Genomic DNA, 21,317 nt, shown 5'->3' with positions numbered 1-21,317 from the left:
ATGCTATAAACAAAAATCATTGTCGAGCGGCATTATGGGCTATCACCAGATTTTATTTTCAAAAATGGAGAACGAGACTAGAGAATTTCATTTTAACGGCAAAAAGCCACAATGTTTTCAACTAGAAAAAGGAGGGGAGTTTTACATGATTGGCAGCGAAGTCGGTCATTATTTGAATCTTCAAAAAGGCGCCCTTTACAAGAGATTCTCTTCTCTTTGGCGCCGGATTCCTAATCTTGACGAGCGCAAGATTTTACTGTCTTTAGACATAGGCTACAACAGTTTATCCAACTCGAATATCATGCTTGTTAAAGCAGATGAGATTGAGGAGATTTTACAAGGAGCTGGTACGAAGTACAGGGATAGGTTACCAGACACTCCCATCCCTGTCTGTACGGCGGTTTCGTGGTCCCGCCGGCCAAGTTTGGCAAGTCGCGGTTTTCAAGTCATGGCATTTTCGCGGGAAACACTCGACTCATCGGTTTTGCACTTGAATGCAGTGTCTTTGGGCACAAAATCTGGACAGATGTCGGGGAAAAAAGTTGACTTGATGAAGCGAGAACATCTGAGAAGGAAAATATTGAAACCAGGGTAAGTTTGGAGCTTGGTTTGTTTGAGAAGATTTCAGTGTTCTCGAGTCTCAATGACGTCCTCTTTTTGAGTCAGAATGAACCGTTTCTTACACATTTGTAACACTGTTTCTTGGCTCGAAAAATGTCAATTCCTGCTAAATTACAATGCATGGAACTCTTAAAGCCCATTTACACGGAACAACTTATCCCTACAGGGTGAACCCCTACAACAAAGAGAGAACAAGCCAATTTTTTTGCACGTCGTTACTTAATTCAAGTGGAAATAAGCTTAAATCGGTGCATTTTTTGCCGAATCATCCATTTTCTATTCATCTCACAATTAATGATAAGGGGGGTTAGTTAGGAATATCATTTTCTTCATAGAAAACTCGTTATTTTTTTCGAAAGGTTTTTAGTTTTTGACAAAGTTGAGGTGGGAAGAGTCAAACTGCGCGCTCTGAATTACGAATAATTCTGTGGAAATTGTTATCAAGATATCCATTTTTAATTTCTTAATCAAGAAAAGTCAAATCTTTACGTAAGAAGGCAATACTTTCTTTGAAAAGAAACTTCAAACAGAGGGAAAATTTTAAAATTTCACAAATTAGCTCAAGTAAAGGACTGGGTAGGAATCTAGTCACGCAAAGGTCACTGGGTTCTTTCTTCATTCGAATCCAAGATGGCGCTCAGAACATACGGACAAAAACCAAAGTCCTTCCAACTGGATGAAGGAGATTACTATATGATAGGCTCCGAAGTAGGGAACTTCTTGCGTATGTTCCGTGGCTCCTTATACAAGAAATATCCATCTCTATGGCGTAGACTAGCCACTTTAGACGAACGCAAGAAGATTGTCGCTCTTGGCTTCGGTCACAATAACTTGGCGACCAACGTGACTTTATTGAAAGCACAAGAGGTTGAAGAGATATTAGAAGGGAATGATGATAAGTATAAGATATCTTTAGAGGCACAGGAATCCTCTAGGCAGGCTGCTAGCGGGAAGTCAAAGCGTGGGACAACATGGCAGCCCCAGACGTTGTTTCCAAGTAGTTCGTATCATCTTGATGCAGTTCCTTGTTCTACCGCTGTCAATAGGAATAGACTGGGACCAAAGAGAATTAGAACTTTTCCCACTTGGTAATGCAGAAAAAACTTTACTGCTTTAAATTAATTCCAAATATTTTTCTGTCTGTGAAGTTTGCCTGTGTTGGGGGTGTCTATAACTATGTTGGAGGCTTGTAACCTTTGCCTGTATGTGTAGTTCATTACTGTCTGTCTGTCTGTCAACTTATCTTGACCTGTCTTTGTGTCTCAGTATGCTGTCCGTCCAATCATCTTACACTTATCTGTCTTGTGGTGTGCTGTATAAGATCAATTAATTGATGTCTTTGTCAATGCCTATTGATCACCATCATCATCATCTATTTTCTGTACAGTTATGATGACCATGATATGGAGGCCATACATAAGGCAGCAACACAACCTGAGGTACTTGTCCCTATAAGACTTGATATTGATATTGAAGGACAGAAACTCAGAGATACTTTTACATGGAATAAAAATGGTAAGATAACTACCGACATCAACCCATTAACATTGTAGAGTATACAATAAAAGCTTAACCTTTGAGTGGTATATTTGACAATGTGCCGCAAATCAATTAACAAGCAGGGATTATAGTACTTTGTGAGCTGTGCTGGGTAGGGTACCATCGTTAGATCTACCTATGGATGGAAAGGCATAGATATTTTCTTGGACTACATATTGCATTTTCTTTACTCACTGCCATTTGATAACGAGGGCCAGAAATATTGATAATATTTGGGATGTTATCTTTCCAGAAACTATGATCACCCCAGAAACATTTGCAGAAGTGCTGTGTGATGACCTTGATCTACCAGCAACATCATTTGTGACAGCCATCGCACAGGCTATCAGACAACAGGCCAAGCAGTTTGAGGTGGAACCAGAAATAACGCTAAATGAGCAGAAAGATCAAAGAATAATCATCAAGGTATTTTATATACCATCAAGGTATTTTTTTTTTTTTTTTTTTCATGGGAAATTGTTCAGCTGTCATCCTTTAAGGTGGCTGACTATAATGAGAAAACTTCATAAGCAAACTTTTGGTACAGATTTTTAAAATATTCAAAATGAAGAAAGAAAGATGGGGTGTCCTGAGCTCAATTTGAAGATAATGAAATTTAAATGATCCATCTTGACAAGATTTGAGAGAGAAAATTGTGGAAACAAAGCTTCCCTCAAAACAATTCGTAACTCAAAAGATAATCTTGTCATGTGGGAATGTAAGAAGAAGGTTTATCTTTTGATTGGCTTTTCTTGAATGACCATTTCCATTGCTGTTAACTGATAAAGATTCGAGATCTTTCCATCTGCAGTGGATCTTTTGCAATGCTTTTGAAATTAAAATGTTATTTTTAAATCTTCTTTATTTTTTAAATCTTTGAAATTCATCGCTGAACCTCTTGTTCTCCATCCTTATTCTTGTTTCCTGTATGTTTTTACATCTCATGTGACCAAAGTTTGAAGAGAAACTTGCTTGGATCCTATTGTGATTTTGATATGGATTGGGAAGCCCGTGGTGCAGTGGCTTTCATCCCACTTCATTCCACAGCCCCATATTTTCCCTATTTGATGTATACAGTAATTATATATCAACTGATGAAGTTGTCAAATAAAAGTTGTGAGTGGAACAAGTCAACATAGACTTACATCATGACTGGGCACAAAAACATCAACATGGAAGATGTATTGCTGCATGTTACCCAAGTCCCATAAACAAAACCTGAGAATAATCATGCACAACCCCATCTTTTGGATAGCAAATTGTGTTAATTTAAGGACACATTTAACAACACCAACAAAGCACTATCACTGCTATTGTCAAAGTCAAATCATCAACATAACCTTAGAATAACCAGTGATGTTTCTCTTACTTTGACAAGCTGAACATCCATGTTGGAAATATTTCCCTTGTTGATCAGTTTGAGTGGGATATATCTGAACCTCAAAACAACCCAGAGCAGTTTGCATTAGGTCTCTGCTCTGACCTTGGCCTTGGTGGAGAATTTGTGACAGCCATTGCCTACAGTATCAGAGGACAGCTGAGCTGGCACCAGAAAACGTATGCCTTCAGCGAGGCCCCATTACCCAAGCTGGATAACCCTGTACGGTCAGGAACGGATGTTGATAACTGGGGACCTTACTTGGAAACACTGACTGATGCTGAGATGGAGAAGAAGTTAAGAGACCAGGACAGAAATACAAGGTATGCAGTCATATGTTCAGCTGTTTGTGTTGGCATTAATTCAACATTAAGGCTATCCCCTTTTTTATCACTACCCTTGGGTGTCCATGCCTCTCACCACTGCATAGTTTACATCTGGGGTTGTGTGTTTGAGTCTCGAATGAACTGTATTTGTGAGTTGAGATGGTTTGAAGTGTTGTTATGTAGCTTGCCATAAGGGTTTTCTTCAGATTCTCTGGTTTTTCTTCCTCTAAAAAAATCAACTTGTGAGTTGAGTGTTGTATATATTGCACATAAAGATGGAGTATGGAGCAGACCTCATGAAAGTACCACTTGAGAGGATTGATGGTTGTAAAATATACTATCATTATTATAAAATGAAATTGCATAGAAGGAAAATTAGTTGTCATATGATTACAATTGTTCAGTTTTAAAAATAACTAAAGAAATCAATTCCATTACTGATTATTTTTCTATTATGTGTTTCAGACGTATGCGACGTTTGGCAAACACTGCGCCAGTTTACTGAAACATGGTTGAAAAAAATATTTATATAGTTTTAAGATGTAAATAGAGCTAAACGTATTTCTTATAAATTGTTAGAGGACCTTTTGTTTTGTCTATTAGTAATTATAGTAAATAAACAATACAAAATACAATAGTCTTATTTTATTGTGCCTCAAGCCTCAAATAAGGTTGCACTTTATTTAACTTCTGTAACTGAGAAATCTTCCAACATCAGCTTGCATTTTTTCATATGGTTTGAAAGTTACTTTTATATTTAAAATGTATATATTTTTTACTTTTACATTAAGGTGACATTTATCATGCTGGATCACCAGTGACAGGTTTTTCTTTTAGTGTCAGCATCGGCTTTGGTTCCTTCACTAAAAAATCTCAACCACATGTTTAAATAAACTACCTCGACTAGTTAAACAGTATTTTCCTTTCTTCGCAATCATAGCTTCATTTTCGATGTCCTTCTTTCAAAAGCCCGGTGTGACTCGTACAACCTGTCAATCACGTCTAAGAGGTTGGCCACAGCTGCTCTGACGTCATCACGAGGCTTACACTCACCAGGCTTGTCCTTAGCCCCCCCGGTCGAGCCTTCAAGGAATTTCTGTTGGAGCTCATCGCGGCTGAGGAAGAGCTGTGTGTAGAGCATTTGGATTTCTGCATCGGGGTCCAGTGGATCTCGCCAGTCGCTGAGGATCACTTGACCGTTGCTGCGACTACATCCAGTACCTAGAAGAAATAGGATATATCAGTTCTTTCAACCCATACTGAGCTATCATAAATACGCTAATCTTCTATCTATCGTAAAAGGGTGTTCTTGATGATAGTGATGTGGAAGTAATATGGTGATGACGGTGATGATATTGATGGTGATGACGATGATCCTGATAAACTGATAAACAGAGGTGGTAGTGGTAAAGATGTCATTGGTGATGATCGGAGTTTATGATGGTGATGGTGGTAATGATGGTGATGACGATGATACTGATAAACGGAGGTGGTTGTGGTAAAGGTGGTGTTGGTGATGATCAGTGTTCATGACCGGTAATGGTGGTGATGATCATGATGAAAAACGGTGCTAGTGGCTGTGATGCTTGAGGTGATGAAGGTGTTGGTAAAGATCATGTTGATGGTCCTAATGGTGTTGATGGAAATGATGACTGATAATTCAACACGGTGGCTGTTATCCGTTGGAAGTGTTGAATCGATTACTACTACTTACAAGCTCTATTAACCTTCCCACAGCACTTCCACTTGCGGCGATGGTAGACTCCTGAATGATAAAGAGTCAGTACACGTGGATTGGAGACGATCGTCTTTCTGATCGCAGACATCCATTGATTCATCTCATTGACATCCTGTAAGAGTTTTTTCTCATTAGTATTAACCATGGGTCGAGTTGCCATTCCATTTTATAGTGGGAGTGTTTCTGGGTACGACGAAGTAGACGCCATCTTGGAAATATGTCCCCTAAAACAACCCCACAATGCACTGGAATGCCAACTCGACCCAGTTTTTTGCTCGGCCTCGGAATTGCTGGACATCTCTGGACTCTTTAAAGCTTTTCATCTCTTTCTCAGTCTTCCCTCTTCCTACCACAGGAAGCCCTTCAATTGTTACAGATTGTTTTTCTTCATACCTGACACGACAAGTAAAGTGTCTGTAAAGCGCCTTCATATTCCTCACTTATCACTTGAAAGACGTTCGATTTTTGGAAGGCGCAATCGTCCACTCTTTCTACCGCTACGATCTTGTGTGTCGGCAAAAACTGGCGGGTCTGAAAATTTCAAAGTTTATATGGTTGAAGTTGTGCATTTTGTTAATTAACTTTACCATTGTTATTTTTGAATATTTTGAATATTAGGCTAACACTGAGTGAATGCGTCTGTAAATCAAGGAATATAATGCTATCTAAGAATTCGTAAAAGGTCTATTTGGAAAAAGTATTTCTTGTGAGTAGATGACATGATAACGCGCAGGACAATGACAACGATAAGTGTTACATAGCATGAAGACGGTTGTTTTCATTCGGTCCAATATTATGCGCTTGTAGTTCTGTACATCTTTTTTGTAGGTGTAACCAACCTGAGCATCAGGCGCATGGCTGTAGAGGAAGTTCTCTGTACTCAACCAGCAATAGCGCTTCTTGAACACGAAGGCCTTGGGAAGCTTGACGATGTTAAAGCGACACTTCTTGAGGTAGCCTTCTTTAATGATTACTGATTGGTCGAATACACTACGGCGATGGCCACATCCGGGTACTAAAGGAAGAAAAAAGATAATGATTGAAGAAATTTGAAGCGATCAGCAAAAACTAGTGGATGAAGGTCTTCATCTGTCAAAATATCAAGCAAGGCCTTTTGGCGTGAGGAGAGATGAAGATGATGATATTATGACCATACAATTAAGGGACAAAAGGAAAACAGAATTGTGATGTCGGGATAACCTCAGTCGACCTCGAAGCCCTGAGCATACTCCTCGAAAGGGTGACAGGAACCTGCATGGGATCGAGAATACTTTGGGACTACAAATGACAACAGTAAATGGGATAGTGAGGTGTATAGCTTTTCCCTGTACCCCGTGAATCGTCCACTCTCGAAAGAGTGACAGGAATCTGGGATCGAGAATGTGTTAGGACAACGAATGACTACAGTAAATAGGATAGTGAAGCGTGTAGCTTCTCCCTGTACCCTGTGAATCATCCACGTCCATAATCCTATCAAAGAAGTCCCTCAGCTGTTCAGAGTACAACTCGATGCTGCCTGCCAGAGGAGCCATCCATTCTTCGTTACGAGAGTTGACTTGCGTCTCCAGGTTACTGATCTTTTGAACTATCTTCATAAACAAGAGGAAACAATGACTGATTTGTTCTTAGTATAGCAATTGACCAATTCAGCTATCGTTTTCCCATTTCAGGCCACATGTCATTTTCTTAATAAATATTTTTCATTGACTTCATGAATCCAAATTCATGTTGTGTTTTTCTTCTCATGCGTTACTGGTAAGCAGAGAGATAATGCTCAAAGGACTGACACATGGTCTAAAATGGAGGAAAATAAACCCAAGCTGAATTATAACAGATATTGTGGACCATCAGAGGAAACGTGATTGCTGGCCCTAGAATCGCTTCCGCATTCTTGCATTGCGATTGGATTGTGGACAGTTTGGTGCTTTTTGATTGGCTAAGAATAAATGCCATTCAGAGAGCAGATACACATGATTCGACTAATTATCGTGTTACCTTTGCCAAGAGAGTAAGTGTCCGAGACGTGCTTTTGTCCGCGTGGTGATCCCTGAGGCTGAAAAGCTTGGGGCCAAGAATGGCGGGAGCAAAGAAACGGAGAAAGAAAAACCCACTGATTGCAAGGTATTTCAGATCCTGTAAATAAGGAAATTATATCAAAACTAAACCCGCATGCAAACAAGAAGCTAAGGAGTCTTTACCGTAGCTTTTAGTGTTTCCCATTTCGTTGATCTGGGAATACGTTATGGAAGCTTTGTCACACTTTCTAATGCAGCTTATTTTAAAGGAAGCCAATTTCCGTGTTCTAGGAGGTTAAATTCTATTGCTTTACCACCAAGTTCGACGTTAAATTCCTGCAAAGGGTCGAATGAGTGCATGACGTTCAAATTAATTGATATATTCAAAGTACTGAAAAATCAATACTAAAGGAAATGATGTGATTTTGATCGGAGAAACGCGCAAAATAGAAGAGGCCTATATTTGTCGGCCCTGATTCAATGTGGACCCAATCTTGGGGTCTTGAAAACTGTGGTTGCTACTCTCTTGTTAGTGAGTGATCCCTACTTATACTATAACTTATACCTCCTCCAGTTGTCTAAAACTAATGTGATTCTCCGACCACCCCCCCCCCCCCTCCCTTCACCAGGCGGTAGATAACTGGTCCCTTATTACAATTGTTCTGATTCTCCCAACCAGGGATGTCGTGAATCACCTCGTTTCCAGAGTCTTCACCAAAGTGTTGATAAACCCTTCTGGCCAGATTCCTGAAGACAATTCGCATGAACACAGGACATTCTTGAACAGACTTCAAGATGGCCGTCATGATAGAGTTCAGGTAACCGCGAATGGTTAAAACGCTGCGAGCGATCGTGTCATCTTCTGGACGAAGACTCAGTCGCCTGATAATCGATCATAAGAAAACATCATCATTATCATATACTCTTTACTTTAGGTATTACGTTTTTTTATTAGAATATTATTGAGAATAAGATTATGTATAGCCTGCGTAGCGAAATCTGGGGAAAGGGGTGACCTCCCCAGTTTCCTTCCCATCCCCAGGCCCCAAAAATTCCCTAAGGACCTGCTACGCAGACCGCAAAGAGAAGGAGTAATGCTCAAGGGAATGACGTACGCATAATCATAAAACGCGGAAATTCCGTAGCAACTTAAATCGCGCAGAAAAGCTGTGCAATTGGCAGAAAGTAAAACGTAGTTCCACTTTTCCTGCAACAAAAAAATTTGAAGATGCAAGTTACGCAAGTGTTTGTAGCACGTACAAAAGCTTGTGCGACCCGCAACGGTGTATTTCGAGAGACAGGTTCAATGAGAAATCGTTGTGGGTAAAAGCGACTTAAAGGTCGGCAAGTTCGTCTCGGGAAGTACCTTACTAAAAACGATGGTCTATAGTGTCATTTCTAGATTTCAGATTATTAGTAACAAGTAAGAATGTGTCGGAACAGAGAATGCGTGACTAATTCCATTACCTTATTCCTAGGGGTTTTGGTTTCTCGACGCGACATGGATCCAGCTCGCACACCTTGTGTTCCTCGAAAATCCTGTCAATAGTGGGCTTGAGAACACTGTACAAGTATGGCATCCCTACGATCTAACGGCAATTGATTAAAAAAACAACAGATAAAGTGATACGGTAGGCAAGAAGTGAACTGACGAAACATCAAGGCTGGGTTATCTATTTTCTTACCTTCATAAATTGTTCCACTGCCTTCGATGCCAGGGAGTTCCCTCTGAATAATGTAGTAAGACTCGCTGAAAAAAAGTCCAGATCTAATGTAAAAACATTTCATCTGATTTCTAACCTGAGTTTCGGGATTAGGGGAGGAGAAGGGAGGAAGGGCCGGAGAGAGGAGCCTTCATGGCCAAAAGGGACGAAACGAGTTTTAAATAGCAGGCTCTTCTCTCTCACTTCCTCCCTTTCCCCCTCCTTTGGGCCTGATACTCGGGTCACAGGTTCTTGGATTTTGTCTTCCTTCGTTCAAAATTACTAACCCAGACCGTTGCAGATTTGATTGACGGAAGTCAAAAACCCAGATCTACACGCAACCATTAAACAAAAAAATGATACTCTAGTTAATGACACGATCTGTAATGGGGAAAACATTACACCCAAGGGAAAAGGGTCTATAATAGCTAGTTTTTCGTGTTGTATAATTTACAAAAATTAGGTCTCAAGCGTTCGAGTATGTTCAGAATGCGCTTACTCGTTCTCTGTATCTCTCTGTTAGTAATCCAGTCCAAAAAAGATATCAGTGAATTCTGACCAATGAAGATCTTCACCATTTGACGTGCAACGCATGCGTGGTCCAGTGTAGCCATATCTTCCATTATGCTGATGGCATCCACTCCCTTGGTTGGGATCCCAGTGACTGGTTCTGATATCAAGTCCATCAGAGGTTGATAGGATACTGATGGTAAGACATACTCCTCCATTAGGCTGACTTTTAATCTGATGCTCCCTAAGTTTTCTCTAGAAAAATAAGGAATTAAGGCACATTAGAACAACTTTTATGATTGCGAAGATGGCATTTTTTTAAAGGTGCAGTAACCTCCCGTGCTGTAGTTTTTTTTCCTGAGGAGGGGGTATCTTCTGTAGCGTGCCTTCAGTTGCTACAGGTTCGCGAACTGAAATCAGTAAGGCGTGTTATCGTTATGGACTCGCTCGGATGAAACTAGATGAATACCAGAAACTAAATGGACCTTCTCAAAATCTTGGATGCGAGGCTGACATGAAAACACAAAAGAAATCACACTTTTTCTCGATGGAACTTGTGGCATTTCTTTTGTATTTCCATGTTCCATTTCCATTTCTCACATCCAGTTTATAAAAGGGTCCATTCTAAGAAACGTAACGACTATACCATGTGAATTTCGATAACGTTGAAGACTTACGGTTTTCGGTGCCTTTGGTATGGAGTGGGAAAGAGTTTGTACCAGACGTCCTTGGTTTGACCATCCACATGCTTTGATAGAAAAACTACAGCCTGGAAAATATTACAAACGTAACGATGTATCATTATCTCGTGGGGGAGAGAGTCAGGAGTTGACTTTGATCTAATTTTCTGATAGTGTTAGTAGTGCAGAAAACTCTCCGTCTTGCCCCTCGCCCATCCTCCCATGCACACAGACATAACTAAATGTATAATTAACAAAGGACAAACTTTTAATGACACATCTATGACGTCATTAGTTTTGCCGATGATGACGTCATGTTGAACCTCAAGCACTCCCCTCACCTCCCCCAAGGAGTTTCTCGAATCCACTTGATCAAGTACTTCAGCAACTATCTTGAGGTCGTTGGTGTAGGATTTGCTTTCAAATTCAAAGACTTGTTGGGTTTTTGGAAAACGAGTTCGCTTGGACGCCTGGAATGACGAAAGGCAAGCACGGGTCAGTAATGAGACAAGAAGGATGCGGTTTTTCTTAGTGTTCTACTTACTGAAGAGGACTCGTTGGCTCCTCCGCACAGCTGAATGAAGTACGAAGTTACTTCTTTGTTTGGTATGACCGAGGAATGTCTTCGTGTATTGGCTAAAGCCTCTTTACTCTTCTGTTTGTCTGTTAGCATCAAATGGATGAATGGACCCGTGGTATCATGGAACAGGTGTTCTGGGAGATCTCTAACGAAGGAATAGATTCTTAATTCACGTCTTTAATTAATTCGTCCGTTGCTATTGGTTTGACTAATCCTGTTGATGGGGCCTTCTCTTCACTTACCTTCGCTCTCCTCCTCTCCTCTCCTCATCTTTAGGTCTTATTAACTTGTTTTATTTTATTTAGATTTGTAGTATTACCAATTGGATAATCAAATCCAGATTCATGTAATTTTCTCAATACATTTTGTCTTACCTCGCCTCGACAATCTTTACTTTAACTTTAGTAACATCTCCCTGAACAAATATCAGAAAGGTCAATATTTTCTACCTACAGTATATTATGCTTATTGAATTGTACGAGTTTCTTCAACTATAACGCTTGTCTCCCAAGAAGCTAGGGGAGCGCATTTCACCTTATGGGTGTGTTATGCAATGTGAAATCACTAAATAAGAATCTACAGCTGCATATAGACTTTTCGACAATGAAGCAGTATACTACCTCTGCTCGCAATCACACCCTGTTCCCTTTATTAGAATTTGTTTCACAGCAGTAGCACTTCATACTGAACTTCCATGAACCAGTCAGAGTATGCGCATGCAAGATCGCTGCTCCCTCACTTAATCACGATGAAACGAAAGAGTAAATTCTCACCTATATTACTATATTATTGAAGCACTTGAAGATATACGCTGCGGCGAGGCCTCAGAACTAAGGCTACGCTGGCTGAGAGAGACTAGGTTGAAAACGGCGTTTTTCCCGCTAAACTGAAATAATTATATAAGTTTTGCGTTGCAGCAACGACGCGCCCATACTGCGGGAAAGGTGGTCTCTAACGCGCTCGACAAAAGCCATGACTCCACTAAGCTGCCTACAATTACAGCCATAAGCAATGTCTGTTTAATAATGGTATGTTGGTACTTACTTTTACAAAGACAGTTGTTTCGATCCGCAGTTCTCCTTGAATATCATCATCAGTGTAAGCTGGAGACAAGGGAAACCACTTCTCCACACCCCTGGGGCAATGTGTTAGCACTTCTCTCGTAAAAGTGATCTTCCCGATTCGATCGTCCTCCCTTGTGGAAAAAACATAATGAGCTTCAAAAATGCATGCACAACTAAAATTTTGTCTATGAACCTCTATTTTCCGTCCAAAATTTGACTGGTCGTATAAAAGAGGTTGGCACTTTTCTATCTTGATTGTAGAAGATCGGTAAAAGGAGGCGCCTTGAAAGGGGTGGCATCCTTGGTAGTGACCTGAAATGGTCGTTTCTTGTACCAGAATTTATATCTAAAATTGACGTTCCAGCGCTCGTATAAAAGAGGTTGCCAGTACTGTTGAATAATGGCTTATGAGATGAAGACCCCAAAAGGTTGGTGCATACATTTATTAGATTGAAATTCTAAATACTATGGTCGTATGTAATAAGGTTTACAGCAAGAGCTGCTTCGATAGATATATTCGCCTATTAGGTAAATAAATGACCATTATGATCGTTACATTTACCTGAAAGTATCTTCATCAAAGACCGTGATGGAAAGATTCGTAAACCCGCCGGGCAGAAACATGGCAAATTCTTCGCCCCAGAATGGATGGAGATCTCTCCACACTGTAGCCGTCCTGCACGTGGTCAAAGATAGTTTATCATTTGCAGTAACTAGTTTCTTAATGTAATTTTAGACGAGTTGCTGCAACTTGTTTAGCATGCAGCAACTTCTTTCGTATTTGCAGTAACTCGTCTAACTTGCTGCATGTCCCTTCTGGGACACTGTTGCATGGTATAACATATTGTACTGTATTTGACCATAGTTAATAGAGGGTCCCCTCTATTAACTATGATTTGACGCTCGATAACAAAGATACAAAGAGACTCTAATGCATGCTGTCCCATTTGAAAATAATGAAACTCAATATTTCGATATCAATGTATAGCCTTATTCCTCAAGGGAATAGTGACGCATCGAGAAGAGAAAATCCCTAGACCTAGTATTAACGAGTCTCTTTAATCCGTCGATAAATTATGAGATTTTTTAGCCATTACAATTGGAATGTACGCTCTAATCAGGAGTCAAAACGTCTAAGTTTTGTCTAGACCACAAACAAACAATTCTGCAAGCTTTTTAAAGTTCGATCACATTATTGAGTCCAACTATTGGTTTTTTATCACTGAAGTTAAATTCGGTCGATTACTTAAACCAGCTGTTCAATCGCTGACTAAATTAGAAGAGGAGAGAATTGGAAAAAAAGCATGAACGTGAACGTTTAATTCCACTAAAAAAACCGAGTTCTATAAACATTGAGCTAAACAAGCATTCTTTCACTTATCCGAAACTAGTAAAAAATTTCTTGTACTTTATGAAATTTTCATTGATCTCACCTCGCTACTACTTCGTTGTCGACCTTGATGGCACAGTAAGGGTCGCTTTTCCCTGATCTTGGGACGTAAGAAACAAAAGAACATCATCAGAATGAAAAACAAAGAGTTATGTTAAACAGAACTATGATTTATAGTAATTAATTATCGAGTTCAGACAGTGGCGTCTCTGAAATTAATAATTTGCAATCAGTAATTTGTGTCAAAAGCTTAATTTTTTGTTTCTACTTACATGTCTTTAGGAGGGAGGTCTTTTCCCTCGCCAATACGAAGGTAAATCAGAGTATTTTTTGCCATCTTTGTAAAGCCGCGATCTTCGACGCTCCACTTAAAAAAGATCACATCAACTCTTCAATGCTTTTCCATGATTACTATGGAATTTGACACAATCGTGTCAATATTTTGACTTCAATTCTTCCTCGTATGAATTAATTGTGTCTATCTTTTTCCCTTTTTTTACCAAATGTTTTCTGCTAGCGAAGTTTGTTTAAAACCTCGGTGAGGTCCAATCTTTACTGTTGTTTGGGTTTTATTTGACAGCTAAATTAGCATAAACCTCGCTCAAAAATATCTCTTTATTCTTGTTTGGAAAAGGTTTCTTTTGAAAAGCATTTGACATCCAGCGATTTGATTGGTTGAGGGTAGGAAAGTATTGAAGATCTCTTTATAACTTTCAAAGTCTTTGTGACTTTGTACCGCCTTTACTGTGATTATTTGGTTATTCCTGCCAATGCCTGACTAGACGTATTTTTAGATTTTTGAGTAAAAGTAACTTGGGTAACTGATATGATATGCCTATGAGGTTGAAGGAGAGGGGGGGGGGGGGGGGGGGGGGGAGGCGTGGGGACGTGATGGTACGTACTGTAGGTAACTCTGTCAGCAAGGCGGAAGGTGCATTGCAAGAACATCTTTTAATTCTTTTTGGTGCATTTTTGTACTGTTAATTAATCATCGTATCGTTAGTTTCATGTTCGCGTTCTTTTGACGGAAATGTCGAAACATCTCTTTGATGGGGAGTTTAATCATATAATAATTTCTGTCCAAAGTACTTTAATTTGTGCAGTCTTAACTTTAAGTCATTAATTAACGGCCTACGACCAGCGACAAACTACAAGTCGTTTCTCATGAGATATAAGAAAGAGAACAAGAAAAAATGGCAAAAAATATTATACAGTAAAATAGATGTCTTGGTCGGTTTAGTTATTATTCCGTACGGTCGATTTTGTCGCACGTTCAAGCTGAGCCCAGGTTCTCTCGACAGGTCCTCGACGGGGAGAGTTTGGAAGGGAATTCAAGATGGCGGACTAATTAACAGCAAGTTCCTTGTGAAGCTTTAAAGCCAGTGTTTTATTATTTTCCGAACATTAGAGTTTGTAAAACAAGTTCAAAAGTTATCTTCCAGCCACAATGTCTCGTTCAGCTTCAAATTCTGACGTTTACAGGGTTGCACTGACACGAATGAACCCAAAAACTGTCGATGAAGAACTGTTGGAAGTTTGTAAACTGAGTGGAGTGAAAATGGACTCGGAAGTCTTTAAGATTATACTGGACCTTATCAAGTTGAATGTATCTCCGACTGCCCTGTTTCAGGTCCTGAGGAAAGTGGCTGCGAGTAAGGGCGATGATTCTAGAGGGACGTCAAAAGGCTCTATTGGAAGTCAAAGTGACATTACACAAGCCAGTCAAAGTGATTCCAGTTTGCAAACAAGAACGGATACATCTGCGCTGACGTATCGTTTGAAGGAACTTAAAGCACAGATGCAGACAGGAGTTTAAAGATTTCGTAAATAAATTGAACCTGGGAATCGTATTTAGTGAGTTTTCAACCCAAAAATGACCAAATATGCAACTAAAAAGAATATTTCAAAAGTTTCGTACAATTTGGAAGTTGAGCTATTTTACTACGTCATTGCAAATATACATTTTGAAGCAAAAGTATTCGTAATTAAAATCACAGTCACAAGAAACAGGTTTTTCTGTTATTGTTGTAGAGTACAAAGAGAGACAACATAGTAATATAAAAAGGCACAAAGAAAAAAAAAAGAAAAAAAAAAAGAAAAAAACAGTAAAGTCAGACAAGAAACCTGTGTAACAGTACTTACTAAATAGCACTGAATATTACTTAAGCAGTTAGTATCAGTGGGAAAAGACTGATAGAAATAAATATAGAAGCCTCAATGTAGCTGTATCATATTGTATTGTAACCATAACTAGGAGTAATGATTGGATGAATTATTTTCAGGATTCCCAGGGGTCAAGGGATTTTGTTTAAAGTTAACTATGAGTATCCTTGTGGTACTCATACTGTTTGCAATTTTCAAATAGACTGATAAATCCTTTCAAATAATGAAAAAAATATTGAAGTATTTAGTATCATTTTTGCTGGACAGTTTAATCATGATGGGTATTCTGTGTAATATGGTAAGAGCAAGGCCTAGGTAAAAGTTAGGCATGTGGCCCATGCTTGCCCATGCAGCCCAACAAGGTCAAACCCTAACCCTAAGGGAATTTTTATTTTCAAAATGGCTGTAGAAGAGCTAGAGAAAATCATTGCAACACAGAAGAGAACCAACAAACCTAGCCTCCTAATCAGCCATTTTTGGTATTGTTATGCCAGCTGGCTGAATATGTTAAATGGTTGCTGAGGAGACTATGAACAACCCTACTCAATCCTATCCCACTTAGCGGCACTCTGTGGGGTGGCTGAGATCAGGCTAACTCAGATCACAACCATAGCAATAAGAGGCAGTGGATTAGAAGCACAAACTATCCAGATTCCCAGGCTAGTTGGTGTATAATCACCTAAGCAAGTGGTCCATGGTTTGATCCCTACATTGGTTTCAGTCTTTCTCCAATCTTTGTAATACAAGAATGCAAAATGGTGTTAATTATTGAGGCTTCTTCAATGATGATGTAAGGAGGTGTTAAATATTCACTTATTACTGGAAAATCATTTAGGCTTCTCAAACATCACAGCAGTTTTGGATCTAACTACTTTTGTTTAATGGGTCATAATTTACGAATTCATAAATCAAATTACAGTACATATTTATTTTTAGTTAAATCAATCTAGTCAAACTAGAAAACTAGTTAATAAGTAGAAGTAGTAGTATGAAGCAATATTTACATAATGATCTTGATGAAGTATGACTGTAGTTTATCATTTCTCACTCATACAAAAACTGCTCTATCCATCCAAGATGGCAGCTATGAAAGCCAGGAATTCTTGGAGTGCAACCTTGTGACTCAACATCTCAAGGTATAATGAAACAGCCACCATGTTGGTTGATCTAACTAGGAATTCTTTTTCATTGTCAACCACATGGCAGCTATGATAACATGCACCACAAGAATAAATTGAACTGTAAACTAGGGGGACTTGTACAACAAGCTCAATTACAGGCATTTATTCAAACACATCTAGTTTGTACAGTCATCAATAAATTATCCAAGGAATAATTTGATTCTTTAACAACACTATAGGTCCATGTCATCGTCATCCAAGTCAAAGGTACTACAATCATCTATCACTTCTGTGTGATCAACACTGAAAACAACCAAATTTAAGCAAGTGAGTCAAGAAAATAAGTCCTATGATATGCCTTATGATATTGCTGCCATGAAAAACCTCTACAGGCTTTGAAGTCAAGCTTGTTGGTTTACTATTTTAGGCAGCTGTGCTCTAGACTGCATAGCAGCACTTTGAAGAGGGGAGAGGAGGACTATATACAGGCTAGCTGTGCTCCCTTTTCGTAATTAAAATTTTAAAAAATGTAATTACACTGAGAGTGCAATTAAAACCGTTGTTTTAACTATGTATGATGATGAACAAGGCATTACCTATAGTTTCCAAAAGTGAAAAGCTGATGCGCTTTATCATTATTATTTTCTTTACTATCTTTCTCTGCCATCTTTTCATCATCAGTTTTGTTGCTGAAGTTGAAGGATATATTTGTGACCAACTCATCTGGAGGTTTCCATGGAATAACAGCCAGACATGGCTTTGACCTGTGAATGGCAAATAAAATAAGTCACACCAAGGAAAAGAATAAGCATGACATATAATCATTATCTCAAGGGTTTATTAGTACTTACATTTGATCTAATATGGACTGTGGCAATATATTATTACTCTTTGAAAGCATCTCCTTTATACCTGGTGCTAGAACAAACCCTGATGAATTTGCGCTGAAAATAAGATTTTAATAGCTGTTATAAATCTTGCACTGTGATTGGTTGATACTTGTGATCAATATGAGAGCAAGCATGCACTAGAGGATTGGCAGAACACTTGAAAAGTGTTGAGAAGCACTCTATGTGCCCTACTTCTCCTAACACTTCTCTCATGTTTGCCAACCCCTGTATCCTTTATGACTGCACAACACACATGCATTTTCTAATTCTTTATTAAGGGTAAGTGTACTTCAATCTTAGCATCTCTGTGGTAAGGGAGAGAACATCTTATCAGAGAAACATGTATTGCACAAGGTAAGAGTTGAAACTGATCTTGCAGATTCTTAGCAGAAAAAAACATCATCACAATGTGTGTATCCAATGAGAAGGGAAGGAAGCTATACAATTTTTTAAACATGCCCTTGCACGATTTATACCTTTCCATATTGTTGTTGTCATCCTCTTTGACTTCATCTTCACTAACACTGTTTTGAAAGAGAAACAATTGCTTTTCAGTGCTCTTTTCAATACATGGAGAACTTGATTTCTTTTATGCTTGCTTTCAAGTAGCATACTAAAGTAACAGGGAATGGTCATGTGGTGTTACTGCTGATGGGCCACCTCACACCTCTGGGGTCATGGGTTTGATTCCCAATGATGCTTTGAGGGTTTTTCTCCAGTCTTCCTCACTCTGAAAAAATCAGTTTCTTAATTCCAATTTGATCTTGGAATAAAGGTTTGTAAGCCACTAGCACAAAACATTTTTCTATAATATAATGATTTAAATAATAATAACTACTTGTGTCCCTCCATGCTATGTTGTCTCTAAGCAGAATGCGACCACCATTGTACATCGTCATCCAATCCACTGCAAAGGTCTAACCATTTGTAGATATTTTCAGAGCAAAGGCAGCACCTTTTTCTCTGATATTTTAAGACTTCCTACACTACAGACCAATGCCCAACCAATAGAGTCAACTGGGAGGCAATTTTTACATATGAATAATATCATACATATGAATAATATCATATATGATATACCTCTCTGACATAGTAGGGGATATACTATTGGATTCCATTATAGCCAGTTGTGTCGGCAGACAAGCGATATGATAACAATGGTCATTATTTATTGATAAATTATGCATCTTAGCTGCCATTTTTTCTTCAGTAAGCAAGAGTTTGGATGCTGGCCTTGGAAGTCTACAAGATGAAAAGAAAAAAGAAACAATTGAGAGAGTATAATCACTGATAATATAAGATATCTCCCGATTTAAAATAATTAATATTATTTAGATAGGAATGGCATTTGGAGCGTTGAAAGCTTATAGTTTTGCCCTACCCCCTCCCTACCAATCCCTACCCCCTCCCCCTACTCTATTGTGGTCTTCATCTTCTTCTTCCTCACTCTTTACCTCACATCACAACACTTACAAATTTTGCCCATAACTTAAATACTGCTCTTGATGCAATGCGATATATGAATATATAACTAAATACTCTAAGGCTCAGGTCAACGTCGAACTTCACATGAGCCGAACCTTATCACATCAAAGAAGACCACCTTGTTATCCATTGTTTTTATTAGGTTCGACTCGTGTAAAGTTCGACGTTTGACCTGAACCTAAGAATTAACAGAATACTTAATCCTTACCCATCTTCTGACTCATCTCTACTGACTCTCCGTTTGATTCCTAAATGCTTCTTAGAGTTTTGATTAACGAACCCTCTGAAAATATGAAGTACAATATTACAAAGCAATTACTTGATAGAATCATGAAAACATGTGGTCTAATGTTATGATGTTCTAGTTTGTGTTCGTGAAATAGTAGTGAGAAATCTTATTATTTACCCGAGAGGATAACTTCAAAATTTAAAATTACTTTTTGGCCACTAAAGCATGGTATTTGCCAGAATATATATTTTCTTGTCTTGCTATGGCTACTGGTAATATCGGGTTTAAGTTTAGTTTTCTCCAAATTTTTCATGGGAGAAAAAGTGGAAATAAATAAAACACAAATCGTGAACTCAGCTAACAAGTATTAGCTCTTCAAAAAAATAAGAATTACTTGAGTTACTATACTGCCTCTAAATAAAGTTTAAAAGGATAGGGATCTCTTAACAAAAACATGAGCTACACTTCCCAATGAAAATAGTGTTATCTTTCCACCAAATAAAAATATGAATTTAAAAATGCAGAATTACTTTGATATTGCTGTATGACTGGAACAGCTTCCAGACTGTATTGGATTTTGTTCTGTCAATGTGGGCAGCTGTGACATAGGTCTACCAGTCGCATGTTCTAGAGGCCTGTACGAATTTGTGTTTGGTCTTTCAGCATGAGTAATTCCATTCATAGACCATGGTGTTTGGAAATATCTATTAACACCAAAAACATTTCCAGTCCCAGTTCCAATATTTGATTCATTAGAGTTTAATGATGGATTATTGATAGCTTGATGATTAATTAATGAATTAGGAGAGCCTGTAGAAGAGGTTGATAATTCTGTCATTCCAGTCACTCCGTTGATTCCCTGATTTGGAAATGGTAAATGAAGTCTATCACTTCCAGACAACGAGTTCCTTCCATTCTCTTGTTGACTGTACGTGAACCTGACCCTGTCCCTTGGAACAGAACCTATCTGATGAACATTCCTTGCTACTGCAATTGGATCTTGAAGATCATTGCCAGCTAAAGTATTTTGTGGTGGAGTATGGAATCTTTGGTTTGGTAATAAGTTATGTTGGCTATTTATTGAAGAAATTGCGCCGTAGGGAAGGCTGTTATTATTATCCATATCGTCCCATAGAGTTGATTGACCTTCCGTGACAAGAGTTTCTGAAAAATAAGAGAGAAAAAAACGAAAATTAAAATCTAATCGATTTGTAATCAAGATGACAAAATTCAATACAGAGAGCATGGATAGGTTCTTTAGATTACCTTAGGAGTGGTATTATGGTCCTTTTTAAATCTTAAAGGGATAAAAACTCAGAGAAAATGAATGAACCAGATCAGTCGTAATGATAACAAAACATTACATAAATCATCCAGTGCATTATGGGTAACTCACCGCGGGCTCATTATTTGTTTTTTTTCGTTCTTTTTTGTTTTCATCTTATTATTATTCTTTTTTGGGGGGGGGGGGGGGGGGGGGGGGGGATTACCAGTTTTACTACGGAAACCCTGGAGGGACTTGGGATATTTCAGATTTAATATGTTTATATTTTGCAAAACTCAAGCTTTTTTCATTTCGAGTTTCAAATTCTGGTCGAATACGAATCATCCGGCTTCATAGTTAAGTTACATCCAGGTTCCAATGACTTCACTGTCATTCACTGATTTATAATTTCAGACTTCAGAGTTGAAGCCTAAATTTCAGACTTCAGAGCTGAAACTTCAGATTTCAGAATATAATAAGTAAATTTCAAAATTGAAATTGCTTTGCTTGGAATTCCTGTGAAAAGCGCGTTGTCTTGCTGACCAAGAGGAACGGGACTCAAGGTCCAGGCTTTGCACTCGGCTAGAAAGCTAAGATCTGTACCAGCTCTGTACCAGTTCA

General features: G+C 38.7%; 3 protein-coding genes across 4 annotated transcripts; 1 reads left to right on the top strand and 2 right to left on the bottom strand.

Moving 5' to 3' along the window:
* The first annotated feature begins 64 nt into the window (after positions 1 to 64).
* LOC116308031 (SWI/SNF-related matrix-associated actin-dependent regulator of chromatin subfamily B member 1) lies at positions 65 to 4,499 on the top strand. 2 transcript variants are annotated; one of them, XM_089033117.1, is made up of 5 exons: positions 65 to 591; positions 2,009 to 2,136; positions 2,414 to 2,586; positions 3,539 to 3,861; positions 4,330 to 4,499. In XM_089033117.1, the coding sequence occupies exons 1-5, from the start codon at positions 65 to 67 to the stop codon at positions 4,367 to 4,369; spliced, it is 1,191 nt and encodes a 396-aa protein (XP_088889243.1). In that variant the 3' UTR covers positions 4,370 to 4,499. The 2 variants fall into 2 exon arrangements, with proteins under 2 accessions (XP_088889243.1, XP_031574243.2); XM_031718383.2 differs by lacking the exon at positions 65 to 591 and adding an exon at positions 1,245 to 1,709.
* LOC116308029 (rasGAP-activating-like protein 1) lies at positions 4,495 to 14,093 on the bottom strand. Its single transcript, XM_031718380.2, has 18 exons — positions 13,817 to 14,093; positions 13,588 to 13,644; positions 12,717 to 12,830; positions 12,135 to 12,285; positions 11,465 to 11,505; positions 11,055 to 11,235; positions 10,852 to 10,980; positions 10,508 to 10,599; positions 9,820 to 10,085; positions 9,303 to 9,367; positions 9,085 to 9,206; positions 8,313 to 8,499; positions 7,598 to 7,735; positions 7,047 to 7,191; positions 6,442 to 6,617; positions 5,996 to 6,133; positions 5,579 to 5,714; positions 4,495 to 5,085 (listed from the first exon to the last, which is right to left on the bottom strand). Exons 1-18 carry the CDS (start codon positions 13,879 to 13,881, stop codon positions 4,799 to 4,801), a joined length of 2,490 nt encoding a protein of 829 aa, XP_031574240.2. The 5' UTR covers positions 13,882 to 14,093; the 3' UTR covers positions 4,495 to 4,798.
* Positions 14,094 to 16,563: 2,470 nt separating this feature from the next.
* On the bottom strand, positions 16,564 to 20,809 carry LOC116308030 (uncharacterized). The gene is made up of 8 exons (XM_031718381.2): positions 20,699 to 20,809; positions 19,963 to 20,596; positions 19,412 to 19,486; positions 18,799 to 18,960; positions 18,195 to 18,242; positions 17,680 to 17,772; positions 17,425 to 17,592; positions 16,564 to 17,131 (listed from the first exon to the last, which is right to left on the bottom strand). The coding sequence occupies exons 2-8, from the start codon at positions 20,553 to 20,555 to the stop codon at positions 17,062 to 17,064; spliced, it is 1,209 nt and encodes a 402-aa protein (XP_031574241.2). The 5' UTR covers positions 20,556 to 20,596; positions 20,699 to 20,809; the 3' UTR covers positions 16,564 to 17,061.
* Positions 20,810 to 21,317: the final 508 nt, after the last annotated feature.

Source organism: Actinia tenebrosa, unplaced genomic scaffold (assembly GCF_029948245.1).
Source record: "Actinia tenebrosa isolate PJP-AT-01 unplaced genomic scaffold, QUT_ActTen_1.0 PGA_scaffold1__47_contigs__length_23844297, whole genome shotgun sequence".
Taxonomy (NCBI): domain Eukaryota; kingdom Metazoa; phylum Cnidaria; class Anthozoa; order Actiniaria; family Actiniidae; genus Actinia; species Actinia tenebrosa.
This window is presented reverse-complemented; position numbering and strand designations above follow the sequence as displayed.